This window comes from Acomys russatus, chromosome 1 (assembly GCF_903995435.1).
Source record: "Acomys russatus chromosome 1, mAcoRus1.1, whole genome shotgun sequence".
Classification (NCBI taxonomy): Eukaryota; Metazoa; Chordata; class Mammalia; order Rodentia; family Muridae; genus Acomys; species Acomys russatus.
This window is the reverse complement of record NC_067137.1, coordinates 110,281,688-110,307,563: the sequence shown is the minus strand read 5'-3', so window position 1 is coordinate 110,307,563 and position 25,876 is coordinate 110,281,688. Positions and strand designations below refer to the sequence as shown.

At 44.1% G+C, this 25,876-nt stretch overlaps 1 protein-coding gene across 2 annotated transcripts in view; it reads left to right on the top strand.

Annotated features, from left to right (window-relative positions):
• The first annotated feature begins 267 nt into the window (after nucleotides 1-267).
• The window catches only part of Atxn3 (ataxin 3), a 37,703-nt gene continuing 12,094 nt past the window's right edge, over nucleotides 268-25,876 (top strand). Inside the window, exons 1-8 of one of the 2 annotated variants that reach the window (XM_051150632.1) lie at nucleotides 268-348; nucleotides 10,604-10,768; nucleotides 10,997-11,041; nucleotides 13,174-13,259; nucleotides 13,783-13,849; nucleotides 18,419-18,506; nucleotides 22,806-22,938; nucleotides 25,503-25,669. In XM_051150632.1, coding sequence (XP_051006589.1) covers nucleotides 325-348; nucleotides 10,604-10,768; nucleotides 10,997-11,041; nucleotides 13,174-13,259; nucleotides 13,783-13,849; nucleotides 18,419-18,506; nucleotides 22,806-22,938; nucleotides 25,503-25,669 — 775 coding nt within the window. In that variant the 5' untranslated portion in view covers nucleotides 268-324. Of the gene's footprint in view, nucleotides 349-10,603; nucleotides 10,769-10,996; nucleotides 11,042-11,832; nucleotides 11,904-13,173; nucleotides 13,260-13,782; nucleotides 13,850-18,418; nucleotides 18,507-22,805; nucleotides 22,939-25,502; nucleotides 25,670-25,876 lie in introns of those variants that run through there. The other variant, XM_051150623.1, reaches the window with a different exon arrangement.

Sequence of the window (25,876 nt, the reverse complement as noted above, 5' to 3'; positions counted from 1 at the left end):
TCTGCAAGGATCCTCACATAGAACCCTAAAATGACAAGACTGTCCGGAGGAGCGCGGAAGGCAGAGAAGTTCCTCCGCACGGCAGGCGGCGCCCCAGCACCACGCGCGTCGCGGGAGGACCGGCGTTCGAGGACCCGCCGCCCAGGTCACGTGTCCCGCGCTCCCTGGATCCGCGTGCCGCGTGACGTGCGCCCGCAGTAGTGATTGGTTCGTAGGAGGCACGTGGTCAGGGCGGGGCGGGCCGGGAGGAGGGGTGGGGCCGGGGGGCGGAGCTGCTGGAAGGGGCTGTTCCGCGCCGGGGCCGTTGGCTCCAGACAAATAAACATGGAGTCCATCTTCCACGAGAAAGTGAGTGTGGGCGTTCGGTGGGGAGCTGTCCGCGGCTCGGCGGCGGGCGTGGGGAGCAGAGTCGTCGCCCCAGGAACTCAGGGCGGGGCCCGAGCGCCCCCATCTCGACCTGGCTGGGTGAGGGGCGATTCCTGCCTTCTCCCCGTGGCTCCGCTCGGGAAGCCTCCCGCCTGCGCCGCCAGTGCAGTCGCCCCCGAGGACCGGGCGGGTAGCCAGGGCCGGCCTGGCATTTTGGGGGGCTTCACCCGGAGAATTAGCGCGGGCGTTCCTTCTTTACTTGCCACGCCTTTTCGGGTTTCGTCTATCTTCTCTCCTAGGGTCTAGTCTAGGGAGTCGCTTTTCCACCTCTGGCGGACCCTTCCCAACTCCACCCACGCCCCTTAACCTGTTCTCTAGCAGAATCAACTCTTCTCAACTCAGTTCTATAATGGAATGTCCCATGCATTTAGATCTTGATGCTCTATCCCACGTCCTTCTGCAGTTGTGACCGTGCCTCTCCCATTGAAGGGCCTGCCACTTAGGAAGTAAAGTAGGAAACCCCGGAGGGAAGTCGTCATAAGCGTTTTTATTACGGGATGTTTGAGTTTGGTTTGCTATCCCACTTTTCCGGACCAGGAGGCCAGCTTTGTTTTTAGGTATTATGGATAGATTAGAATCTTTCTGCTGTATGATCTGGCTAGTCTCTTTCCTTACCTTAATTCCTAAGTGACTGTGATTAAAAGTATTGTTGTGACAAAGTATGTTGAGAAACTGGTCTATGCTCGCATACAATTATCAAGTCATTTGGGTGTTTCTCGGACAACTTTGGCATGTGATACCAGGTTTCATAATCGTTTTATGTTTGGAGAGGGTTGCTAGTTGAGGCTGTTACTTAGTAGGAGCAAAGGGTCTTTATAAAGTTCATGTACCACAAAGAAAAGGCAAAAGATGTAAACCTAAGAAATTGTTAATTAAAGTGCTTTTAAGAAGGCAGTTCTGAGTGTTTTGGAACAGGAACAAGTTAGTTTGTGAAAAGATCTCTTGTAGCCTAAGCTGGCTCCGGATTCTCCATCCTCCTGTTTCTGTCTCCTGAGTTGTGGGGTTTCAGCCATGCGCTGTGACTCCTAGCGCGCTCTCGCTCCTTTGCCCCCACCCACCCATTTGTAATTAATTTTCCAAGGGCTGTGGCATAAAACCCATTCAAAACATGTTAGGCTTTGAGCACATATTCACTGCTTCATAAGACTCCTACCATGTATTATTTTTTGTTTGTTTGTTTGTTTTTGATACAGGGTTTCTCTGTGTAGCCTTGACTGTCCTGGACTGTAGACCAGGCCGGTCTTACCGAGATCTGCCTGCCTCTGCCCCCCTCCCCCCCCCCCAGTGCTGGGACTAAAGGCATGCGCCACCATACCCGACCTACCATGCATTCTTTAAAAACAACAACAACAACAACAAAACGTTACTGTTTGTGTGCTTGTGTGGAGGTCAAACAGGGCAACTTCAAAAAGTAGATTCTCCCCTTCTAACTTAATGTGGGTCCCATGGATCTAACTCAGGCTTTCACAGCAAGCCCCTTAACCTACTGAGTCATCACTAGGGTGAATGAAAAAAAGAAATAAAAAGGTAAGGAAAGGACGTGACTGGTCCTAGGTATGGTGGATATGTGAGAGAGCATAGCCAGGGGCAGACACATTTAGGAGAGCCCAGAGTGGTCATGACCATGAGTCATGTGGGGGGGGGTGAGGGGAGAGAGAGGCAAACTTGCTGCCCGGAGGCCAAAGGTACAGAACCATACAAAAAGGGGCAGGCAACCAAAATGTCTTCCCTATATAATAGGGAAGAACCTCTGGGGGAAGGGCAGCTCAGTGTAGAGGGTGGGATGTGAATGCCATATCCTGTAACAGATAGGGACTGAGGGATGCTGGGAGAACCCGGAGGCCAGGTCCACTTTGATATGTTAAATAGGCACCCCAGCTGCTTGTCCTGGGTTTGAAACTTAACATAGGGGACTTAAACAATGCTTTTCAGAATTATTTTTGGCTTGGTTGATGGTGGTGCATGCCTTTACCAGCACTGTGGAAGTAGAGACAGGGGAATCTCTTGTGAGTTTGAGGCCAGCCTGGTCTACAGAGTTGTTCCAGGACAGCTAAGGCTACACTACACAGAGAAATCCTGTCTTGAGCCCCCACCCGCACCCCCTAACTGTATGGGTGTTTGCCTTTGTGTATATCTGTGCACTGTGTGTTCTTGGTGCCCACTAAAGCCAGAAGAGCCCCCTGGAACTGGGGTTGCAGAGGGTTGAGAGTAGCCATGAGCCCTGTGGTTGTTAGGAATTGAACCTGGGTCCCCGGGAAAAGCAGCCAGTACTCTTAACTGCTGAGCCATCTCTCCACTTCCCACAATCCCTTCACAATATCAACTGTTGCTCGTTTGAGCAGATTTCAGTGAAGATAACTACTGAATCATTATATCCAAAGTGCTAGGCTGTCAAAACCTTAGGCTGGGGATATGCCTCGGCTAGTTAAAGGTTTGCTGTGTACGTTGAAAACTTGAGTTCAGATCCCCGGCAACCATGTGAACTCAGGCAGGGCAGTGTGTGTTTGTATCCCTAGTACTTGGAGGTAGGGAGTGGAGCCGGGTGCCTTTCTGGTACTTGCTGACCAGTCAGTATAGTTGACTCAGTGAGTTCTAGCCTCAGTGAAAGACTGTTCCTAAAATAAGGTGGAGAGTACTAAGGAGATAATGTTTAAATGGATGGAGTTAACCACACGGTATGTGCTAGGAGACTGTGGTAGCACCAGAGTTCCTAGCTGAGTAAGCCCTTGTGCAGCAGGGAGGGGGAGGTTCCTTGCGCATCGAAAACAGCAGTTCTCAGCCTGTGGGTCCTGACCCCTTTGCAGGCGATGTGGGCTGAACAACGCTTTCACAGGGGTCACCTAAGACTAGCTGCATATCAGATACTTACATTATGATTCATAACAGTAGCAAAGTTATAGTTATAAAGTAGTCATGGAAAATAATTTTTTGTTGGGGGGGGGGGTCACCACAAATGAGAAACTGTATTAAGGGGTCACAGCATGAGGAAGATTGAGAACCATGGATCTAGCGGGGATGTGGCTGGAAAGCATACAGCTCTTCTGTAGTTTTTCTTTTTTAAGACGGGGTCTCACTGTGTGGCCCTGGCTGGCCTGCAACTTCTTTGTAGACCAGGCTAGCCTCAAACTCACAGAAACTCACTTGCCTCTGCCTCCCAAGTACTGGGATTCAAGGCACACACGTCACTAAGCCCAGCCTCTCGATATTTTAAGCCTTCGCAGGCCGTTTTGTATGTCTCTGTAACATGGTCTCATTTATGTGAGTAGGTTTCTTTTCCCCAAACTCTCTAAAATACATTATTTAGCTACTAAGGAAGATTGAACTTTGGCCCATGGTCTGTAATTACTACCTCCTAACTTTAAGAGTCAATTACTAACACCGGCTGCTTTCTTGGCTGTGATGTTTTGTAGTAGCTCTTACTATGGTGCCTGCATCTCCACTCGTGTTAATGCTTCCATCCCGGCTACATGCGTGCAGCCTCTAGCTATACTTTCAGGACACTGTGGATTGGGAATGCTGAGCACAAAGGATGGACCCGATACTGAGAACACTGACCTTGTCACATTACTGTGCCCTTTTGTGACCGACCATTGGCTCTTAGTAATATTCAGAATATGTGGGGCTTAGGAAAAGCCCAATTCCAAATAATTGATTTGAGGAAATGGTGACAGCACAGATTTTTGAAAAAAGATTTGTTTATTTATTATGTATACAGTGCTCTGCCTATGTGTACATCTGAGGGCATCAGATCACATTATAGATGGTTGCGAGCCACCGTGTGGTTTCTGGGAATTGAACTCAGGACCTCTGGAAGAGCAGACAGTGCTCTTAACCCCTGAACCATCTCTCCAGCCCTGACAGCACAGATTTTGAAACCTCTGCCTGGGTTTGCACTCCGGCTCTGTCACTTGCTGCCTGTAGGATTCTGGATTAGGTCTTTATTACCTCTGTGGCTTTGTTTTCATCCTCCCTCCCTCCTCTCCTTGCCCCTGTAGTATTATGATACAGATCAGCTGCCTGAAATTCACACCTGCTAAGAAGCTGGAAGTCAGCATTGCAGAAATGCTAACTGCGCTTCTACTTGCTCCTTACATTTGTTGAACCACAAACTAAATAAGGGGTGAGAATCGGTCTGGGGGAGATCAGTGTTAGAGCTTACTTAATATGGACAAGGGTTCAGTCCCAGCACAAAACAAAAATGAAGGGATAGGAAAACACTAAGTGTTACAGAGGCGGAGACAATGAGACTGCTCTCAGCATTGTGGCTGTGATTTGAGCTCTAAGCCACACAGTCCTTACCCACCTGCGAAGACTCGAGTCCAATCTTGGTCCAGTTCTGAGGGCACCATTAGGGTTGTATCTGTTCCCTGTTGTAGTTCGTACTGTCCCTGGGGATTTAATTTAGGTTGGACTAAAAAACCTGGGGGTGGCTTGGTTGTAGTTTCCTTTGGTGATTTTATAGACTATCTGGGTAGATTTGGAATGTAGCGTGTTCATCTTCTGAGCCCAACACAGTAAAATATGAACCCAAATCATAGAATTTTAATATCTTCCTCTTGGGTGAAATGCTTACATATGTAGTGTAGTCGGTGCTCCTTGCATGCCAGGGTGTACATGTGGAGGTCAGAGGACAGTTTGTGGGAGCTTGTCTTCTCCTCTCACTGTGTCCTGAGGATTGATCTCAGGTCCCCACTTGGGTAAAACCGTGATCAGAAAGAGGTAACAGGATAACTTGGGGGTGGCAGTAAGGCAGCAAAGTGCATGATCAGTGATGGAGAGAAGTGACCTTCTTGGTTCATGTACGGTCAGTCTGGCAATATGATTTTTAAATTGACTTGAACAAGTTGTTTTCTTTCATCAATCAATCTAGAAAGTTAGAACATACTTCCTGTACCAGTACCATTTTACTTGGACAGGTTTTATTTTAAGTGCTTATTTTTTCATAATAAATAGCTAGTTTTTTAGGGACTAGTAATGTAGCTCATTTGGCAGAGTGCTTGCCTAGCATGCATAAAGCCTGAGTTTTATCTATCTGCATCGCTACATAAACTGGGCATAATAAGATACATAATATTTGTTTTTTAAAGATGTTATTATTTTTATGTGGTATGAGTGTCTACATAAATCAAGTGCACCAAGTGATACAGTGCCTGAGAAGGCCAGGAGAGGGCATCACACCCCTTAGGACTGGAGTTACATCTGGTTGTGAGCTCCCCTGTAGATGCTGGGAACCAGGCGCAGGTCCTCTGCAAGAATATCAAGTGCTGGGCCATCTCTCCAGCCTCTGAACCCCAATTTCTTTTCTTTTCTCTTCTTCTTTTTTGTTTTTTGGGGGCCTTTTGGGGGGGTGGTTGTTTTATTTGTTTCGTTTTGTTTTGTTTTCGAGACAGGATTTCTCTGTGTAGCCTTGGCTGTCCTAGACCCACTCATTTTATAGACCAGGTTGGCCTCAAGCTCACAGAGATCCGCCTGCTTCTGCCTCCAAGCATGCTGGCATTACAGTCCTGCACTAATGGGCCTGGCTCCAAATCCTAATTTTTAAAAAATAATTTAATTTTTTTACATACACATTTATATTATTACACATATATACAATAGATTACCTATAGCAAGAAGAACCATGACACAATCAGGAATTATATAAATGTTACATTCTTAGTGTTTTGGCTATTAGTATTTGACAGCCTTGAAGAAGACATCTTTTCTATCTTGGTGCGTCTAAATTTCTAAATGTAAATCAATCTCTATCACATATTGTCATTATCAACTTAGAACACATATCTAGACCTAAAAACATCTTAACCCCTAAACAATTAAGCTTCATTATAAAAGTAAGCTACCTGGTCTTCAACTCCCTCAGAGACTTGAGAAGGAGTAAACTTGATTATCTGAGTATGCCGGGAGTGCAGGTTAGTAGCTTTCCAAATGAGAAGATGACAGAGACACAAATCCTAATTTTTAATAGCAAGAATGTTTATCAAGCCAGGCATGGTGGCTCATGCCTTTAATCCCAGTACTCGGGAGGCAGAGGCAGGTGGATCGCTGTGAGTTCGAGGCCAGCCTGGTCTACAAAGTGAGTCCAGGACAGCCAAGGATACACAGAGAAACCCTGTCTCAAAAAACAAAACAAACAAACGAAAAAAATGTTTATCAAAAGTCTAGATGTCATTGTTTCTGTACATTAAATATGCTGACCAGGGGCTAGAGATGGCTCAGTGATTACCAGCCCAGGCTGCTCTTCAGAGATGCAGGATTCCTAGAACCCAGGTGATGACTCACAGCCTCTGTGACTCCAGTCTCAGAAGTTCCAACACCCTCTTCTGGCCTCCATGATTACCAGGCATGTACATGGCGCAGACATATATACAGCCAATATACCTATACATATAAAGATAAATGTATCTTTAGAAAGGATGGTGACCAGCTGGGTGCGGTGGCGCACGCCTGTGATCCCAGCACTCAGGGAGGCAGAGGCAGGTGGATTTCTAAGTTTGAGGCCAGCCTGTTCTACAGAGTGAGTTCCAGGACAGCTAGGGCTACAAAGAGAAACTCTATCTCAAAAAGCCTAAAAAAGAAAGAAAAAAGAAAACAATCACATACTGTGCACTTAAAATTTTTTAATTTTTTTAATATTGGGTGTCTCTGCATTATAATTTGTATTTATGGACACGTGTACCAATGTGTGTGCATAGAGATCAGAGGAAAACATTGTAGAATTTTCTTCCACTTTTAAGTCAGTTCCAGGAACAGAACTCGAGTCACCAGGCTTCTCTCCCTGCCTCATCCTGTACTTTTACTATCTTTGTTTGGTGTTGGATTTGGGGACTGAACCTAGGACCTTGCACATAGTAGCTGCGTCCCTAGCTCTGGTGTCTGCTCTTTTGGGTGTTGTGTTTTTCATTTTTTCTTTTTAACAATATTTGAAAGATTCATCCATATTGTTACAGTTACTTGTATTTAATTTACTTTTATTAATATATTAATATATTTATATAGTGCTCTTCTGTAAATGTAATTCCGTGATCTGAACTGTTTTTGAGTGCTTGCTAGTTTGCAAAGCTATATGTAGTGTTTTGGTGAATGCATTTGCCGTGTATGTATCTAATCATAGAGCACGCAGATGCTGAGCTTTGGTGGGGACTGGAGATTGTTGGAGAGTGGTCTCACTAACTAGACTCACTCGTGTAACAACAGTTTTCTGTAATTCTAACCCTCCCCACCGTAGTAGCTGCATCGTAGTAACACCATGTGAGTTTTTCTTTTTTCTTTTTTTGGTTTTTCGAGACAAGGTTTCTCTGTGATAGCTTTGGCTGTCCTAGACTCACTTTGTAGACCAGGCTGGCCTCAAACTCACAGTGATCCACCTGCCTCTGCCTCCCAAGTGCTGGGATTAAAGGCGTGCGCCACCACGCCCGGCAGTTTTTCTTTTCTTTTTCTTTTTTAAAAGATTTAATTATTTAGGGGCTGGAGAGATGCCTCAGTAGTTAAGAGCACTGATTGCTCTTCCAAAGGACCCGGGTTCAATTCCTAGCACCCACATGGCAGCTCACAACTGTCTATAACTCCAAGATCTGACACCCTCACATAGACATACATGCAGGCAAAACACCATTGAACATAAAATAAAAATTAATTAAAAAGAAAAAAGATCTATTTATTTATTACATATACAGTGCTCTGCCTGCATGTGTGCCTGCACACCAGAAGAGGGCAGTAGACCTCATTATAGATGGTTGTGAGCACCATGTGGTTGCTGGGAATTGAACTCAGGAGCTCTGGAATAACAGGCAGTATCCTTAACCACTGAACCATCTCTCTAGCCCAAGTTTTTCTTTTATAAAAATACTTTTTTTAAGCCTGGTGTGGTGGTGCATACCTTTAATCCCAGCACTTGGACTCAGAGGCAGGTGGATCACTGTGAGTTCGAGTACAGCCTAGTCTACAAAGTGAGTCCAGGATAGCCAGGACTACAAGAGAAACCCTTTCTCAAAAAACAAAACAAAACAAAACAAACAAACAAAAACCAACTCCCCCACCCCCTTTTAGATGCTAGATGTGGTGGTACATACCTTTAATCTGAGCACTTGGAGTCCGAAGCAGATTTCAGATTTCTGTGAGTTTGAAGGCAGCCTGATTCACATAGTGATTCCAGGTGAGCCCGAGCTACTGAGACTTTATCTCCACAAGCAAGGCACTTGCTGCCAAGCTTTATAAGCTGAGTTCAATCCTTGGGGCTCAAACTGTAGGAGGAGAAAACTGAATCCTACAAGTTGTCCTCTGCTGTCCTGCATCCCCTCCAACCAGCTAATCAATAAGTGTACTATCTGAAAGTGTGTCTGTGTGTGTGTGGTGTGCTGTGTGCGGGTGCAGGGACACACATGGCCAGGTATACATGTGGAGCTCAAAGGACAGGTACCATATTTTTCGGACCATAAGATGCACTTTTCCCTCAAAGGTGTGTAGGGGTGGAGAATTAGGGTGTGCCTTATGGTCTGGTTGCTGTTTTTACTGTTTTTCTTGTTTTACTGCTCTAAAACTGGGTGTGTCTTATGGCCAAGTGCATCTTATGGTTTGAAAAATACAGTACTCAGGGGTCAGTCAGTTCTCTTTGTCCAGTAGTATCTGGGGTTGACAGTAGGCACCTTTACCTGCGGAGCCGTCTCCTGCCTTGTGTTGCGCTTTTGATACACATTTCTCTGATGACTAATGAAATCGAGCATCTTTCTCTGTATTTTTAGCCACTTGACTATCTTGTGAAATGGTTGCGTGTCTCACTAGACTGTAAGTGGAATACCTGTCTGTCTCGACCTCACAGTGGGCTGGATTCAGTGGAAGTTGCTCTTAGCAGTAGATCAACAGGAGAAGCAAGAAGAGGCAGAGACAAAGAATTGTCACTGTGTGACTGCAGCTTGAAGGGGTGCTTAGCCTTGTTGCACGTCAGCCCGGGCAGACCCTGAAGATGAGCTGTTCTAGCTGTGTGTCAGCAGACTCAAGCTCTCGCACTCTGCCTGCCTAGCCATAGCAGACATGCAGACACTATCTTCTTCAGCAACTACAATTTACTCCTCTAACGGTGACTTATCAGAGTGAAAATGCATCTTACAAGGTGCTCTCTGGAGCCATCATCCTCACGTAACATAGCTCAGGTGTCCACTGGACTCTTTCACTATGGTTCTCCCTTCTTTAATTACAGCTTAGGACCAGGAGAGTGACAAGTAAGCTGCACAGTGTTAGGCAGTCTGGCTTTGGAGTTGGGTAGGGTGCAGTTGTATATGAAAGCCGGCTCACTAGCACTAGAAGCCCTGAGTCCATGGAAATTGTATCACTCTCCGTGAGGAGGACGCTAATGACCACTTAGGGAACTGAACTTGGCTGCAGCTCCCCTGGCTAGCTTGTCCACTCATGGACTTGGACTGTCATCAGCTTGTGACAGTTTTCTTTTCCAATTGTGACTTGGAATGAACCTGCAAAGTTGGCTCATGGGAGCCTCAGCTCTAGAACTGTGGGTCTTAACCCGAGACAGAGTTGTTCCCACTTGCACCAGTCCTTGACTCTGAAAGGACAGGCTTCTAAGGTCACAGAGCAACTATCTGGTGAAAAAAGAAAGAAAGAAAGAAAGTAAGTAAGTAAGTAAGTTAGTTAGTTCTAGGGCCCGGCGTGGTGGCGCACGCCTTTAATCCCAGCACTCGGGAGGCGGAGGCAGGTGGATCGCTGTGAGTTCGAGGCCAGCCTGGTCTACAAAGCGAGTCCAGGACAGCCAAGGCTACACAGGGAAACCCTGTCTCAAAAAACTAAAAAAAAAAAAAAAAAAAAAAAGAATGTTCTAGGCGCTAACACTCCCTTTTTGCCCTAGTAATTTGCTATGGAATCTCCAAAGATAAATTCTTGTAGATACTGAAAAATTCAAAAGGCTAAGTGTTTTTATAGAGTAAGTTTTTAGACTTATATGAGATTGGATAGATGAAGTTATACTATAAATCATTTTTCATTCTTCTTTCTGTAGTTAAATAATTGTTAAATAATCATGATGATGAAAATGCATATACTAGTGAAATCAGGTTCGCCTAAGGCTTATGAGGTTTGTTTGACTGTATTAAAAAGTTAGTAACTACAGTTTTTAGAAGCTACTGCACAGATCCACTTAGTCACATTTGATTTTTTTTTTTTTAAACACTAGCAAGAAGGCTCACTTTGTGCTCAGCATTGCCTGAATAATCTATTGCAAGGAGAATATTTTAGTCCAGTGGAGTTATCCTCAATCGCACACCAGCTGGATGAAGAGGAGAGGATGAGGATGGCAGAAGGCGGAGTTACCAGTGAAGACTATCGCACATTCTTACAGGTGCCCACTTCAGACTCACTGAGTCCCATTTTATTTTTAAACTGCGGGTGCTCTTTAGAGGAGGATGAGCTGTTCTCTTGGCCCTGGGACTCTGACTCGTTAATTATAACCCTGCTTTTCAGTTGGTAAATGGGACTGTACAGCGTGTTCTTTAAGTGTGCACACTAATGACGGCTTTTCACCTCTTTCCCACCCCTCTGCCCACAACTGTCCATGGACACTGAGCAGCAGCCTTCTGGAAATATGGACGACAGTGGCTTTTTCTCTATTCAAGTAAGTGGTCGGAAGTGCATGCAGCGTCGCCTCGTTGTCAGCACTGCTTTTGCTTGAGCTCAGCTTCTGATTGATTTGGTATAGCTTTTCATGTAGTGATGGTGCCTTCAGGAGTTCCCTCGGTAAACTGTCTGCAGAAGATCAGACTGTGCTCCAGAGGGCTGCACACACAGAGATGAGCGGTAGGGCTGTAGGCTCCTCGCTTTAGAACAGCTTTGGTTGCTTTTGCTTACTTGGGACAGGCAGGGCCTCCCTCTATAGTTACGGCTGGTCTGGGTCATGTGATCAACTTCCCACCTGTGTCTCCAGAGTAGAATTATAGGTGTGTGCTTCCTCAGTTAGTTTAGAATAGGGCCTTTAAATTTTTCTTTCTGAGTGAGATTGCTTAATTTGCATGTAGGTACTAATAGCTTTAATTCTAATAAATTACAGTGCCTCAATCTTATGATCTCTGGTGTAGCTGAGAAATTGCAGTGTCTTGCAGCTTTCCATTTAAATCATCCTCCAGGATTGGATCCCTGTAGGGCTGTTTGGAGCTTCTGTCTGTTGTGTAATTTGCAGCCCTTTGCGGGGTGGCATTGCGATTGGTTCACATGTGCTGATCTCAAACTGCCACCGAGCAGCATCCCAGGCCCTTAGGCTTCTCTTTAATTCCCTGGTGGTTTATTCTTTATTGTGCTGGGGATGATATTTAAGGTCTTGTCACATACTAGACAAGGATTTTAACCCCAGAGGAAACCTCCAGTCCAGTGGTAATTCATATGTTTGTTTGTTTTCCTTTTATAGACACTTTGTGGTCTGGCCTGGCCTCGCCTTGAACTTACCAAAGTCCTGCTTCGTCCACCCCAGGCCCCATCCCCAGGTGCTGGGATTGCAGTCCTGAGCCACCATGCCTAACTTTATATGTATACTTGTGGGGTCCGTTCTAATGATGTGAAGGCTGTCCACTGAGTCTCGTTTGAGCATTTTTATAAATTCCTTGTATGCTACCCTCCTAGGGTCCCCATTCTATAGCACCACCATCGGGTACTTCACAGTGACATTGTGAGGGCCACTGGCTCTCATCTGAGAGCAGAGGTCACCGCTGGCACAGGCCCTGCCGACTGTGCATGAGGCCCAGCTTACTCCCCCAGAGGGCTCGCCGGCACTCGAGTTGGTCTAAGTTACTACCCGGTGTGTGCTTATCTCTTTGTTGCCTGCCCAGGAAGACAGATGGAGCATTTTCTAAATTCTTTTTCTTTTTCTCAGCTTGCAGTTGTCAGGTTTGGCTTTTTGTTCATGACTACAGAAGTTTAAAATATATCAAACCTTTTAAAATATTTGTTTTTATTTATGAAATTATTTGTACTGTATATGTATGTGTCTATGTGTGGGTATCTGCACATGAGTGCTAATGTCTGTGGCCAAAAGAGGGCATTGTAGCCCTGAAGTTGAAGCTACAGGTGCTTGTGGGCCTCCTGAACCGGCAACTGAACTTGGGTCCTATAAGAACGGTATGCACTGTTGACCTCTTCATCATCTCCCCGGCCCACGCCTTTCTTTTAGACCCTCGTGCAGAGCTTGCTGGAGTCTGCCTTTGGTCACTGACATAGCAGGTAGTGAGTGTGTGCTGTGGACTAAGCAGCACCCGGGACGGTGTTTCTGGACTCGTGAGACAGTGCCACCTATCAATTGTGTGGTTACCTGGCATTTCTCAGGAAGCTAGTATGGAAAGCACTTTCTAAATGCATGTGAGGGGCTGGAGAGATGGCTGTGAATTTAAAAATGCTAACTGGTATTTCAGAGGACCAGTTCAGTTCCCAGCACCTATGGTAGACTGTCTACGCCTACCTATAACTCCAATATATGCCCTCTTCTGGCTTCCACAAGCACTCATACCACGGCCTGTGCTCACTCAGACACACTTAAATAAAAATGATAAAAAGTAAATCTTGGAAAAAAAAAAGCATGATGTAAAATTAAATTGACATGTATATATTATTTTTAGATTTCTTGGAGATATAATTTTTTAAAAACACATTCTCAAAATTTCCATATGAAGTGTAGTTACTTGCACAGTTATTGTAGCTGTGCCACTTAAATTTAGACTTGAAGGTTTGGCGTATGCAAAGTTGTTGTTTTTCTTTTGACAGGTTATAAGCAATGCCTTGAAAGTGTGGGGCTTAGAACTAATCCTGTTCAACAGTCCAGAATACCAGAGGCTCAGAGTTGATCCGATGTAAGAGTTTCCCCTATATTCCTGTATTTAAATTTTATTTGTAAAGCTATTTCTGAATGAGGACAAGTTCACGCTGAGTGTCTTTGCTCTGATACCGCATTTGATGCCCTCAGACCCTGAGCAGCTGCTCTTAGTCAATGTCATAGCGGCACGGACCTGAGTGCTGTGGAAGCTTTTGAGCATGACATCACTAAGATCCTGCGGAAAATGCCTGGAGCTATATGATTTTTATCTTCAAAAATCAGTAATTAAAAGCCGGGCGTGGTGGCGCACGCCTTTAATCCCAGCTCGGGAGGCAGAGGCAGGCGGATCGCTGTGAGTTCGAGGCCAGCCTGGTCTACAAAGTGAGTTCAGGACAGTCAAGGCTACACAGAGAAACCCTGTCTCAAAAAACCAAAAAGAAAAAAGAAAAAAATCAGTAACTAAGTATAACTATATCCTAAATGATAGAAGTTTCCTAGTACTTGCTAGTATCTATCTTATCTGCCACTTGACAGTACATACTTTATTTTATCTTTTCCAGAAATGAAAGATCCTTTATATGCAATTATAAAGAACACTGGTTTACAGTTAGAAAATTAGGAAAACAGGTAATATCGCTTCTCCTTTCTTGTCCTTTTGTCATACTCTCTACACATTTGATACTAAAATGTAAGAGATTGGTGTCTTTGGAATGAAGCCCAGGATTCTGCGTACTCTACCTGAGCCTGGACTCAGGTCAACACATGAAACTTTGTTATCGTAAGCCAGGCACAGTGGCGCACACCTGTAATCCCAGTGCTCGGGGAGGCAGAGACAGGTGGATCTCTGTGTGAGGCCAGCCGGGTCTGCAAAATGAGTCTAGGACAGCCTGTCTCGAAAAACAAAACAATTGTTATCTTAAGATAATCAGTTTCTCTTCAGATTTTTAAAATAAAAACCATGTAAGTTATATGATAATAAGATTCTATATTTAAAACTGCTCATGTGGTTACTATTGTATGTTTTTTGTATGACAGTGTGTGTTTAGCTCAGTACTGTAATAAACCTGCAGTCATGTCAGGAACAAGCAAAACATTTAGAAGTTGGCATTAGTGGGGTGGGATTCTTCAGAGATTCCAGTATCTTGCAGTACGTACATTTGCCTAAAGTCACCATTGAGCATGGTTTTGAATTGAACAGGCATGTAAAGGCCTTATTAGAGTGTTAAACCTTGCTAAGGGTTATTGAGAGCCAGCCTACGCAGGTAAAGGGAATGAGCTGCTACTGTACCAGCAGTGTGGATGACCTTAGAAATGGGAACCAAGGGCCTGGAGAGATGGCTCAGCCGTTAGGAACACTGGCTGTTCTTCCGAAGGCTCTGAGTTCAATTCCCAGAAACCATCAGGTGGCTCACAACCTTCTATAATGAAATCTGGTGCCTCCTCTGGTGCGCAGGTGTCACAATGCAGTCAGAACACTGTATACATAATAAATTCATCTTTAAAAGGAGAAAAAGAAATGGGAACTGAAGTACAGTGACAAAGAGTACACTGACTAGTGCTGTGTAGGGCTAGGGTGGGGAGAAGGGACACAAGAGAAGGGCTGCCAAAGGACCAGGAGACGACGAGATGGATGTGTTCACTGTCTGGGCATGCTAATGGTTTCATTGGGGGAATACAAAATTTTTTTTTTTTTAAATGGCAAACTGTAAAAAAGACAAGTTGTAATGAAAGTATGTGCAGTTTATGTGACACAGTGGCCCATGCCTATGGCTCAACCCTTGGGAGACTGACCTAAGAAGACCTTGACTGCATAATGAATCCTTCAAGATGATAGAAGGAGAGGAAGGGCAGGTCATTTCATGTCAGTTATGCCTCAGAAAAGCTGTTTTTTTTTTTTTTTTTTTTTTAAATAAAAAGCAAAAATACAGAGGCCAGTGATGCACAATTTAAATCACAACAGAGACAGGGAGATCTCTAGGAATTCTAGGCTCGCCAAAGCTACATCGTGAGTCCTGTCTTACACTATGGAATACTACTCAGCTATTAAAAACAAGGGAATCCCGAAAATTGTGGACAAATGGATGGATCTAGAAATGATTATACTGCGTGAGTTAACCCAGAAGCAGAAAGAATCACATGGTATATACTCATTTATAATTGGGCACTAGCCCAAAAGGCATGTCCCATGAAAGTCTTCACTTACCAGGAGATTGGGATAGATGTAAGGACATCCTACTGAGACTCTAGGTAAGAGAAATATAGGAGATGGGGAAATAGAAGGACCCAGAGGGTCCTAGAAACCTACAAGAACATCATGACGGGTGGATTGGGGCCTAGGGGGTCTGTTCAAACTATTGCACTAACCAAGGACAATACAATAGTAAACATTGAACCCCTACTCTGATCTGGCCAGTGGACAGGGCATTCTTCACAGTTCTGTGGAGAGCGGGGACTGACTCTGACATGAACTCTGGTGCCCCATATTTACTACTTCCCCTTGGTGAGGAGGCCTGGTGGCACTCAGAGAAATAGGCAGGCTACCAAGATAAGACTTGATAGCCTATGACCATATAGTGGGGGAGGAGGTCCCCCTCAGTCTTAGATCTAGGGGAAGGGAACAGAGTGAAAGTGGGAGGGAGGGAGGAGCGGGAGGATACACGTGATGGGATAACAATTGAGTTGTAATCTGAATAAATTAAATAATAAAAAAATGAAAAAATCCCAAGAATAAATAAATTACATAAGAAACAGTATATTAGCCGGGCGTGGTGGCGCACGCCTTTAATCCCAGCACTTGGGATTGCTGTGAGTTCGAGGCCAGCCTGGTCTACAAAGTGAGTCTAGGATGGCCAAGGCTACACAGAGAAACCCTGTCTCGAAAAACCAAAAAAAAAAAAAAAAAAAAAAAAAAGAAGCAGTATATTGAAAAAGCAGTACATCGAGTCTGCAGATGTGGCTTGGTAGGTATGACCTTACTGCTCTTGCAGAGAGCCTGGATTTGCTTCTCGGCATCCACATGGCAGCTCACACCCGTCTGTGTAACTCTGGCCTCTTCTGATCTCTGAGTGCCAAACACACACATAATGCACATACATACACACACATAAAATTAAGAAATTAAAGAAGAGAACTCATTGATTTAAATCAGTATATAGACATAATATGTAATACATATTAAATATGTAATATATATTAAATTAATATATATTACTTAAGCTCAGTGTGTTTTTTTCTTTGTAAGTAGACTGTACGGTTAGCTTTTAAGTCAGCCCTGGAAGTAGCCCAATCATCAGTGATTGCTTAGTGATGTAGATCATTGGCAGGGCATGCACTTATAATGAGCACAAGGTCCAAAGCTTCAATCTTCAAAAAAAAAAAAAAGAAAGGAAGAAAAAGGCAGCAGCACTCTGTAGGTTCTCTGTAAGGTGTAGGGAGAACAGGAAGGAGACGGTGTTAGAGCAGCTTAGAGACTGGCTGGAACAGCCGGCAGTTCTGCAAGGAGCCGCGGTTAGCTTCATTAACTTCTCTGCCTTCCTCCCTCATAGCCATTGAAGGCTCATTTGTGCTTTTTTAAAGTGATGACCCAGTGTTGCTTTTCTGTATAATCACCTGAGTTTTAAGGTCTAGAAATTTAAAGCCCATAATCATCTTTGTAGTGATATGTAGGAAAACATTGTTTTGAGCCTTTAACATTTTTTAGCTCTTGTTTGGATTTTTTACATTTTGAACTAATTTATCTTTGGCAGTTACAAAGATGGCAAGTATAGGTATATTGGTCCTTGGTTCTGATTTATATTCTTGTTTAAGAAAGATTTTTAGCTGGATGTGGATGTGATGGCACACACCTTTAATCTCAGTAGTCAGGAGACAGAGACTTGGCTGCCCTGTGAGTTCTGAGGCCAGCCGTGGTCCCTGTGTAAAGAAAGGAATGATTAGGAAAAGTGCTCTGGCTGGTATTAGAAGAGCCCTCAGTTGTGCAGGACATTGAGCATAACTTGGGCACCTTTTCACATTTTTCTGTTTTAGGTTAGGGTACCTCAGAGGTTGGGGCTTAATGCTGCTAATCACATGCCATGCTAGCTTAGCAGTCTTATTAAAATGAAGTGATCATAAACTCTCTTCCCAGAGTGTCTACTTTTTTTTTTTTTTTTTTTATTTTTCGAGACATGGTTTCTCTGTATATAGCCTTGGCTGTCCTGGACTCACTCTGTAGACCAGGCTGGCCTCGAACTCACAGTGATCCACCTGCCTCTGCCTCCCGAGTGCTGGGATTAAAGGCTTGCGCCACCATGCCCGGCTGAGTGTCTACTTTTTAAAATTGGAGTTTTTTAACCAAATGAAAAAATGTGTAGCTGTTATTTTTTTCTGTGTAAATATGACATGAGTCAGTGTGTTGGCCTGATACTTTAAAACCATGTAGTTATAGCTATGAATAAAGGCATTTTAAGATACTGGTCAGCCTCTCTCTTTTTAGAAGGAGTTAAAGCATATGCCTTAATTTGTTGTTAAAAACTTGTTTTTTTTGCCAGGCATGGTGGCACATGCTTTTAATCCCAGCACTTGGAGGCAGAGGTAGGTAGATCTCTGAGTTTGAGGCCAGCCTGGTCTACAAAAGCAAGTCCAGGATAGCCAACCTACTCAGAGAGACCCTATCTTGAAAAACTAAAACCAAAACCATAAACAAACAAACGAAAAAACCACTTGCTTTTAAAAAAGCATTTGGGATGGAGAGATGGCTTGGAGGTTAAGAACACTGGCTGCTCTTCAAAAGGTCCTGAGTTCAATTCCCTGCAACCACATGGTGGCTCACAGCCATCTGAAATCTGATGCCCTCTTCTGGTGTACAGGTGTACATGCAGGCAAAACACTGTATATGGCTGGAGAGATGGCTCAGTGGTTAAGAGCGCCAGAGGTCCTAAGTTCAATTCCCAGCAACCACATGGTGGCTCACAACCATCTATAATGTAATCTGATACCCTTTTCTGCAGATGAAGCACTCATATGCAATAAATAAAATAAATAAATCTTAAAAAGACACTGTATATATGATAAATAAATACATCTTTTAAAAAATTTTCAGTTTGATATTTATCTGTTATTTAGAGTCTTATTAAATTTTGGTGGGTTATATGCTTAACATGAAAAATTATTTTTATATATGTTGATTAACTTAAATATTGATTCTTTTCTTTCTAGTGGTTTAACTTGAATTCTCTGTTGACGGGTCCAGAATTAATATCAGATACATACCTCGCACTATTTTTGGCTCAGTTACAGCAAGAAGGTAAGTAAATACCCCAAATTTTATTTTTGAGTGTAATGTAAATAAATAAAAACTGAGTCATTATTTGGGAGTGTAGTAGTGCTGATCTCTGGCAGAAGCCGTGAATCACCTTCTAGTATAGGTGTTCAACTCAGGGCTGTTCCTTATGGGTGCTCCCTACACTGGGGCCTCCCCTCAGCCTAGGGCCACTTTTGCATTGCATTTTTTTCTGTCCCCAAAATAGGGTTTCTCTGTGTAGCTCTGGCTGTCCTGGACTTGGCTTGTAGACCAGGCTGACCTTGAACTCAGAGCCTGCCTCTGCCTCCCAAGTGCTGGCTTTGCATCCTTCTTAAGTGATATCGGTTTCCTTTCCCGTCCTCCATATCTGAGGACTGACAGGAGGCGGCGCATGCTCCTCCCATTCCTGTTGACTCATTTTTAGCCACTGTTGTTTCTGTGGCTTCTGGTGCCTTTGAATCACCTGCTTCAGGGTTAGCCACGCCCTACCTATGCTGCCCTCTGTGAGCCGCTGCCGCCTTTTTCGGAGACTTTAATGAGTAGATGGCTGGTTGTCCATCTTTCATGAAACTCTTAGTCATTTTTACATCAGTAATGATTCCTCTTTCAAAGATCATTTTCTTCACTCTTGTCTTGGCGTTGCCAATAACTGTAAGTACCTTCAAATTCCGGCCATGAGCGTGTTACTGCTTGATCTCACCACCTCCTCCCTTCATGCTGTGCTTTCTCGTATTTTCCAATTCTGACCAGGCTCGTAAGGTACCATAAGTTCCAGAGCTCCTCTTATTCTCTGCAATTTTTACTCTGATTTTTTTGTTGGTTTTGTTTTTTGAGACAGGGTTTCTCTTTAACAGAGCCTTGGCTGTCCTGCCTCTGCCTCCCTGAGAGCTGGGACTAAAGGCGTGCGCCACTATGCCCGGCTATCCCCCGTCATTCTAAAATAACAAGAAGCTGGACCACAGGCAAACCCCATCTTGGCCCTGGCCATTCCTGCGCGGCAGCCGCTGAACATGGCTTACAAATTACATAAAATAAGTTGGTTAGTTTTACTGTGTTTTGTGCTTACAGGGTTCAAATGACTCTTGGTGGTTATTTCACAACTTAGCTCTCCTTTCCTTATACACTGCTACACCTTACGACTCTCTTGTACTCTTCTGAGAACGTGGACATGATTCTCTTCTGCCAGCAAATCTCTCACCTTGCTTCTGTATCTTACGTTTTGAGCCTATTAAAATAGATGGCCTGCCCTGCATCTAAGGCAGCCCCTCGGTGTGTGCCATGTCCGGATTCCTCCCATCTAGTCAGCGTTCTGTTCCGGCCTTCTGTTCCCCTGGGTTGAGCATCTCTCTCCCTCTCTTAAAAAAGTCTGTCCGTGGGGAAAAAGCTCTTTGCCTCCACTGATTAAAAACCAAGAGCTTCTCGCAACTCCGGGAAACGTGAGCTGCTTGCAGTTTTCATTTTCTCCCTAGAATTATCTCTAGCGCGTTGTCTCCTCGTAAGCCATTCCAGCTGTGCCAGATGCACATGAGCCTCCGACAGTGTCTCTTCTCCCTGTCAGTGGTGACGCCCGCATTGCCAGTGCCATGATTCAGTTCTTGACCCTCCTTTATTTGAGGAGGCAAGCTGATTATACCCTGTCTAAACAGAACACAACCAACTGCTTACTTAAAAAAACAAAACACTAAAAACAAGTATAAAAGGAAAGGATGCGATGCTGTGATCTCCCTGTACCCTTTACCTCATGGTCTGTTTCTTTATACCTTGCCCTCTTCCTGTTCACTCTCCTGCTTTCTCTGTAAATATTTTCATTATAAAAATCTTTTAAAATGAATTTTTATCTTTATTTTTTTTTAAACATGCCAGTTGCACTATAATCATACTTAAAATGCTGTGCTTTGTGGTGGTGGGAATTGAAAATCCAAGCTGTTCCATGTGAGGCAGAAATCTCTGACCTGTATCGCCTGCTGGCCAGCCACAGTGCTTTGGTGACAACAGTTACTCAGGGTTTAAGTCTCTCTTACCTTCATCTTTAATGAGATCTTCACATGTCAATCTGAGTTGAAATCAGGTTCAGTATTTGTATTGGGCTAGTTTTTTTTTTTTCCTAAATCTACTTACAAGTGTCCTTGTCTGTATATTTCCTTTGATTTATTTACTACTGTTTTTACAGGGGGAGAGCATGTGTCATCTGCCTGTTTCCCGCCTCTTATTTTTTTCCTTATTATGCATATGTCCTCTGACTGCCTGATGCTCTAGTGATGGACCCGAGGTATAGATACATAACTAGGCTCCGGCTGATTTGGAGATGGTGTGGCCTTGGGTGTTTGCTTGTGCTTTTGTGATCTCTGCCTGTGGTAGTGGACTGTGCTTAGACTACGCAGTGGCACTAGAAGCTGGTCTCTCCTCTCTCACCAGCTGCTGCTTTCTGGTTCCCTCCGTGGATCTTCACCAGGTCCAGTTCAGCTTCTTCCTTAGGTGCCATCTCATTGTTGTAATCACAGTCTATGGTCTGCACCCTCAGAATTCCCAGACCTTTATCTTTGGCCTAGACATTCCTTCTGAACACCTGTTCTGATGCTAGCATCTCCATGTGGCAGTTCAGGAAGACTTTAAACAAGTCCACAAAAGACACAGAGTTTTGTTTTTGTTGCTATTTTGTTGTTGTTGTTGTTGTTGTTTTGAGACAGGGTTTCTCTGTGTAGTTTTGGCTCTCCTAGATTCACTTTGTAGACAAGGCAAGAAACAAAGTTTTTAGTATTTTGTGTGTATGAGTGTTTTATTTATGTGTATGTCTGTGCACCATGTGTGTGCCTGGTGCCTACGGAGGCCAGAAGAGGGCATCAGAGCCTGTGGAACTGGAGTACAGATGGTTGTGAGCTGCCATGTAAGTAGGAAGAATCAAAGGTGAATCCTCTGGAAGAGCAGCAGGTACTCTTACCCACTGAACCATCCCTCCAGCCCCAAAGACTCAGCTTCTGTGGTGGTTGTTTGGTTGTTTGGTTGGTTTTGTTTGCCTGTCTTTATGTGCTTGCTCTCAAGTTTCCATTTCAGGAAGAATCATTCTTGCACCCTGGTTTATATATGTTATATTAATAAAGCAGTCAGGGTGCTTTTATAAAAACATAATGTATATTATGTCATGCCCTTACTTTATTCACTAGTGCTTTCCTAACATACTCAAAATAAATTCTGAAGTCTTAAATAAAATCAGAATTGCTATGTTGTTTACATAAGCAAAATATCTTCTCTAGAGCTGGGTGCGGTGGGGCATGCCTGCAATGCCAGCACCCAGGGAGGCAGAGGCAGGTGGATCTCTGTGAGTCTATGAGGGACAAGGCTACACAGAGAAACCCTGTCTGGAAAAACAATCTTCTATTCAGGACATGCTCACTAGATACCATAGTAGATGACATACTGATTCTGGGGTTTAGAAACAGTTTTATTAGCGGAAAACATGTTAAGACACCTGAACTCTGAATAAGCTTGTCCTCTGAAAAATGTTAAACATGTTCTCCTTCTTAATGAACAGCCCTCTCAATCTTTATTTCATTGAAGTTCAAGAAAACTGGTGGTAGAAAATTTTAAATAAAATTGGACTTAGTTGTACCTGAAAAAACTTGCTTATTAGGTGTATATTTGTTAAAAATTACATTGTACCAGTATAGTTTTTCTAAAACATAAGCGCACACTGAGTAGATTTGGGGTACTGGTTTCCTAGCTCCTGTTTGCGGTTAGAATGGCTGTGTAAGGTGCAGCGAGCAGGGCAAGGAGCCACCATTTCCAGCAGCATTCCAGTGGTTAATTTTGTCCATGTTTCCAGTCACTGGACATAATGACCATGAGTGTCTTCACACCAGCCATTTGAGGAAGGTTCCTTTATCTCTGTTCAACAAAGACTCCAGCACAGATGGGGAGAATAATTGACAGGCACTAGGAAGTGGCAGACCTAGGATAAAACACAAGCAATGGACTCTCAGTCCCTCTTCCCTGCCAGCCTCTGCCGCCCACGCTCTCCCTTTTGGTAGTAGACTGTGGCCGGCTCTGCCCTTGCTGCCTGTGGGCAAGGCTGCAGCTGCCTGGGTTTCATGTAGCTCCCAAGTCTCAGAAGTGAGAGGCTCAAGCCTGTGTGGCTTACCGTAGGTCACCTTCCTAATGCAAGTGAGAGTCATCCCCAAGCCAGGTCTTCCCAAATTGTCATCTCATGATTTTCTACTGTGCTCTGCTACCTTTCTGTCAGCTATCATTTCAAATAAAGCTTGAAGTTCTTACTAGTGGTTTTAGTTTGTTTTTGCCTCTTTTTAGGTTATTCTATATTTGTTGTTAAGGGTGATCTCCCAGATTGTGAAGCTGACCAACTTTTGCAGATGATCAAGGTCCAACAGATGCATCGACCAAAGCTTATTGGAGAAGAGTTAGCTCAGCTGAAAGAACAGAGGTAACAGTTGTGTTAGTGTGGGATACGTGGCATAGCACACCCTTAGAAGAATTAAATGTCCAAGCTTACATTTCTCGTGTCTGTGAGTATAGGCCACATCTGTGTCGGTGCTCGCCAACGCCAGTAGAGGAGTTGCATCCTTGGGATCTGGAGTTACGGGTGGTGGCGAGCTGTGTGATGGGGGTGCTGCGAACCGAACTTGGCCCTTTGGAGAGCAGGAAGTGATATTAACCACTGAGCCATCTCTCCAGCTCTTGTGCTTACATTTAAAATGTGATCATTTTACCATCTGTGGGTTGTTTTGTATTTGACCTTATTTTTATTTTGTATACTTGTTTTTGTAGTACTGAGGGTCAACCTCTTATTCATTCAGGCAAATGTTCTACTCTGTTATGTTCAGACTTCCTATTTTCATTCATTCATTTATTTATCAAAATTTTCTTGACCAGTCAGGATGTAATAAATTAATTTTTGACCATTTTATTTAATTATATGGACACACTTGGATGGGGTGCAGGGAGTCCAGACTTTGATGTGCATATGTAATTTAAAATATTTACTTATTTGACAATTTTTTATTATGTTTATCCCTTATTCCCCTCTTTTATCCTTTTACTGTTCCCTCTGAAACCTGTTATCTTCTCACTAGGTCCCCTTCCTATTTTCATGTCTTCTTCTTTTTCTTTTTCAATGACTCACTGAGTTTAATTAGGCTTGCTTACGTAGACAACCTACCAGTGGCTGTACCACGGAGCAAAGTCACTCCTCCTTTAGTAGCCATAGCTGCCAAAGAGCTCTTCAGCTAAAGGTAGGAGCCTCTGAGTGCTCCCTTCTCCATGCTAGAGTGTTGGCCGATAGATCTTGTGCTGGTCTGAACTGGTAACCATGGTTGCTGTGAGCTTCTGAGTAAGACAGCCATCTCAGAGTCAGAAGACAGCAGGTCACAGTATGCCTCCCTAAGCTCCTGCTCTTATATTCTTTCTGCCCCCTCCTCTGTGAAGTTCCTTGAGCCTTAGAGGGGAGATAGAGATATCCCACTTAAGTCTGAGCGTGTAACAGGCACTTTGTTCTGAATCTTGCATTAACTGCTGCCTGCTGGGGGTGGGGATAGGGGGCCAGCTTTTCTGACCAAGCACTAATCTGTAGGTCTAAATGTGTTTAGAGGGGAGTTGACCTGTCCATTAGTGAAAGAGGAGGTGTAGTGTTCCTCACCTAGGCCTAGGGCCTGTTCAGCCAAGGGCTTTTGGCCAGGTGTATGGTACTAGGAATGAATTACTGTGGAGTGGCCCCGCAAATCCCATCAGAACATGTTTGGTTGGACATGATGGCAGACACCTTTAATCCCAGCACTCAGGAGGCAGAAACAGGTAGATCTCTTGTGAGTTTGAGGCCAGCCAGGTCTACATACTGAGTTCCAGGACAGCCAAGGCTAGATAATAGAGAGACACTGTCTCAGAAGAAAAAAAGAAAAGAAAAAGCGATTGGTTGTCCCCATAATAGTCATTTCACTATTACCTAACAAGATAGTATCATATCATAACATACAGGAGCTGTTTAAAACTATTAATGATTTTTCTCCTCCAGCAGCCTTCATAGAATCTTCCAGCACTATGAAAGCTTGTCAGCCAAGGTGGAAGCTTCCAGCTCAGTTACAGCTTGGTTTCTCTGTGTTATGTAACCAAAGTGTGTGATGTCTCCACCAACTAGATCTTACTGTTTAGTTCTGGTGAGCAACCACGGACAGTGGCTGCAGAAGAGAAGCTTTTCTCGGAGTGGCACTAATCTCTAGGCCTCATTGTGCTTAGGAGGCTGGTTGACATGTACACACACTGTTGGAGGAGCCTCTGGTCTCAAAGTAGCTCAGGCTGGCTGGGTTACACGTGTGTGCCTCCATGCTATTTTACTCATGGTGATGGAAATCGAACCCGGGGTTTGTGCATGTTAGGCAAATATTTTTCCTATTGTGCTACGTCTGCAGGCTTACTCCGCCATCCAAAAATGAATTGTTGCCCTTAGTACTGTTTGTAGTGTTTGGACTCAACTGCTGGATTTCATGCCTATCACCCACCGAACAGCTTACTAGTCCATCCCCCGTCACTGTCATGCCCGCCCCTTCTGTTGAAAGACAGGTCTCATTAAATTGCCCAATTGTCAGGCAAGTACCTGATACTCAACAGTCCTGGACTGCTGTGCCCAGCTGTACTGCTGTGTTTTAGTGAAGCTGATGGAGTCAGCACTTTGAGTTACTTAAATATATTGGTACAGCTCAGTTGTTCTGTTACTAGGCCTTATCTGCTAGAGCATGTTGTTTTATTGGTTAAGAGCACTGGCTGCTCTTCTAGAGGACCTAGATCTGAAACTCAGCGCCCGCCTGCTAGCTCACAACCTTCTGGAACTCAGTCTCAGGGGATCCTACCCCCTCTTCTGGCCTCCTCAGGCGCTGCACACCTCATACATGCAAACAAAGTATCCATACACTTTCTGTTTGTTTGTTTGTTTGTTTGTTTGAGGCAGGGTTTCTTGGGGACTAGGCTGTAACTATTATGAGTTCGTTTGTTGTTTAGTGCCCTCAGAGCAGACCTGGAACGAGTCCTGGAGGCCGCCGACGGGTCAGGCCTGTTAGATGAAGATGAGGATGATTTACAGAGGGCTCTAGCCATAAGTCGCCAAGAAGTTGACACGGAGGATGAAGAAGCCGACCTCCGTAGGGCCATTCAGCTCAGTATGCAAGGTATGGACGTTGGGATGTGCACTGTAGTCATTCTTGGAGAAGTGGTTCACATTCTTAGAAGCTTTTCTCAAAGTTAGTGTGGTTTGGAAGTTCTTTGATAGTTACTGCAAAAGCAATAGCTCCAAACTTTGAGCATTTCTTTTGATTCCCTTGCTCTTAAATCACTTGTGTTATTTATATAATACTACAGCTGTATTTATTGTGTTT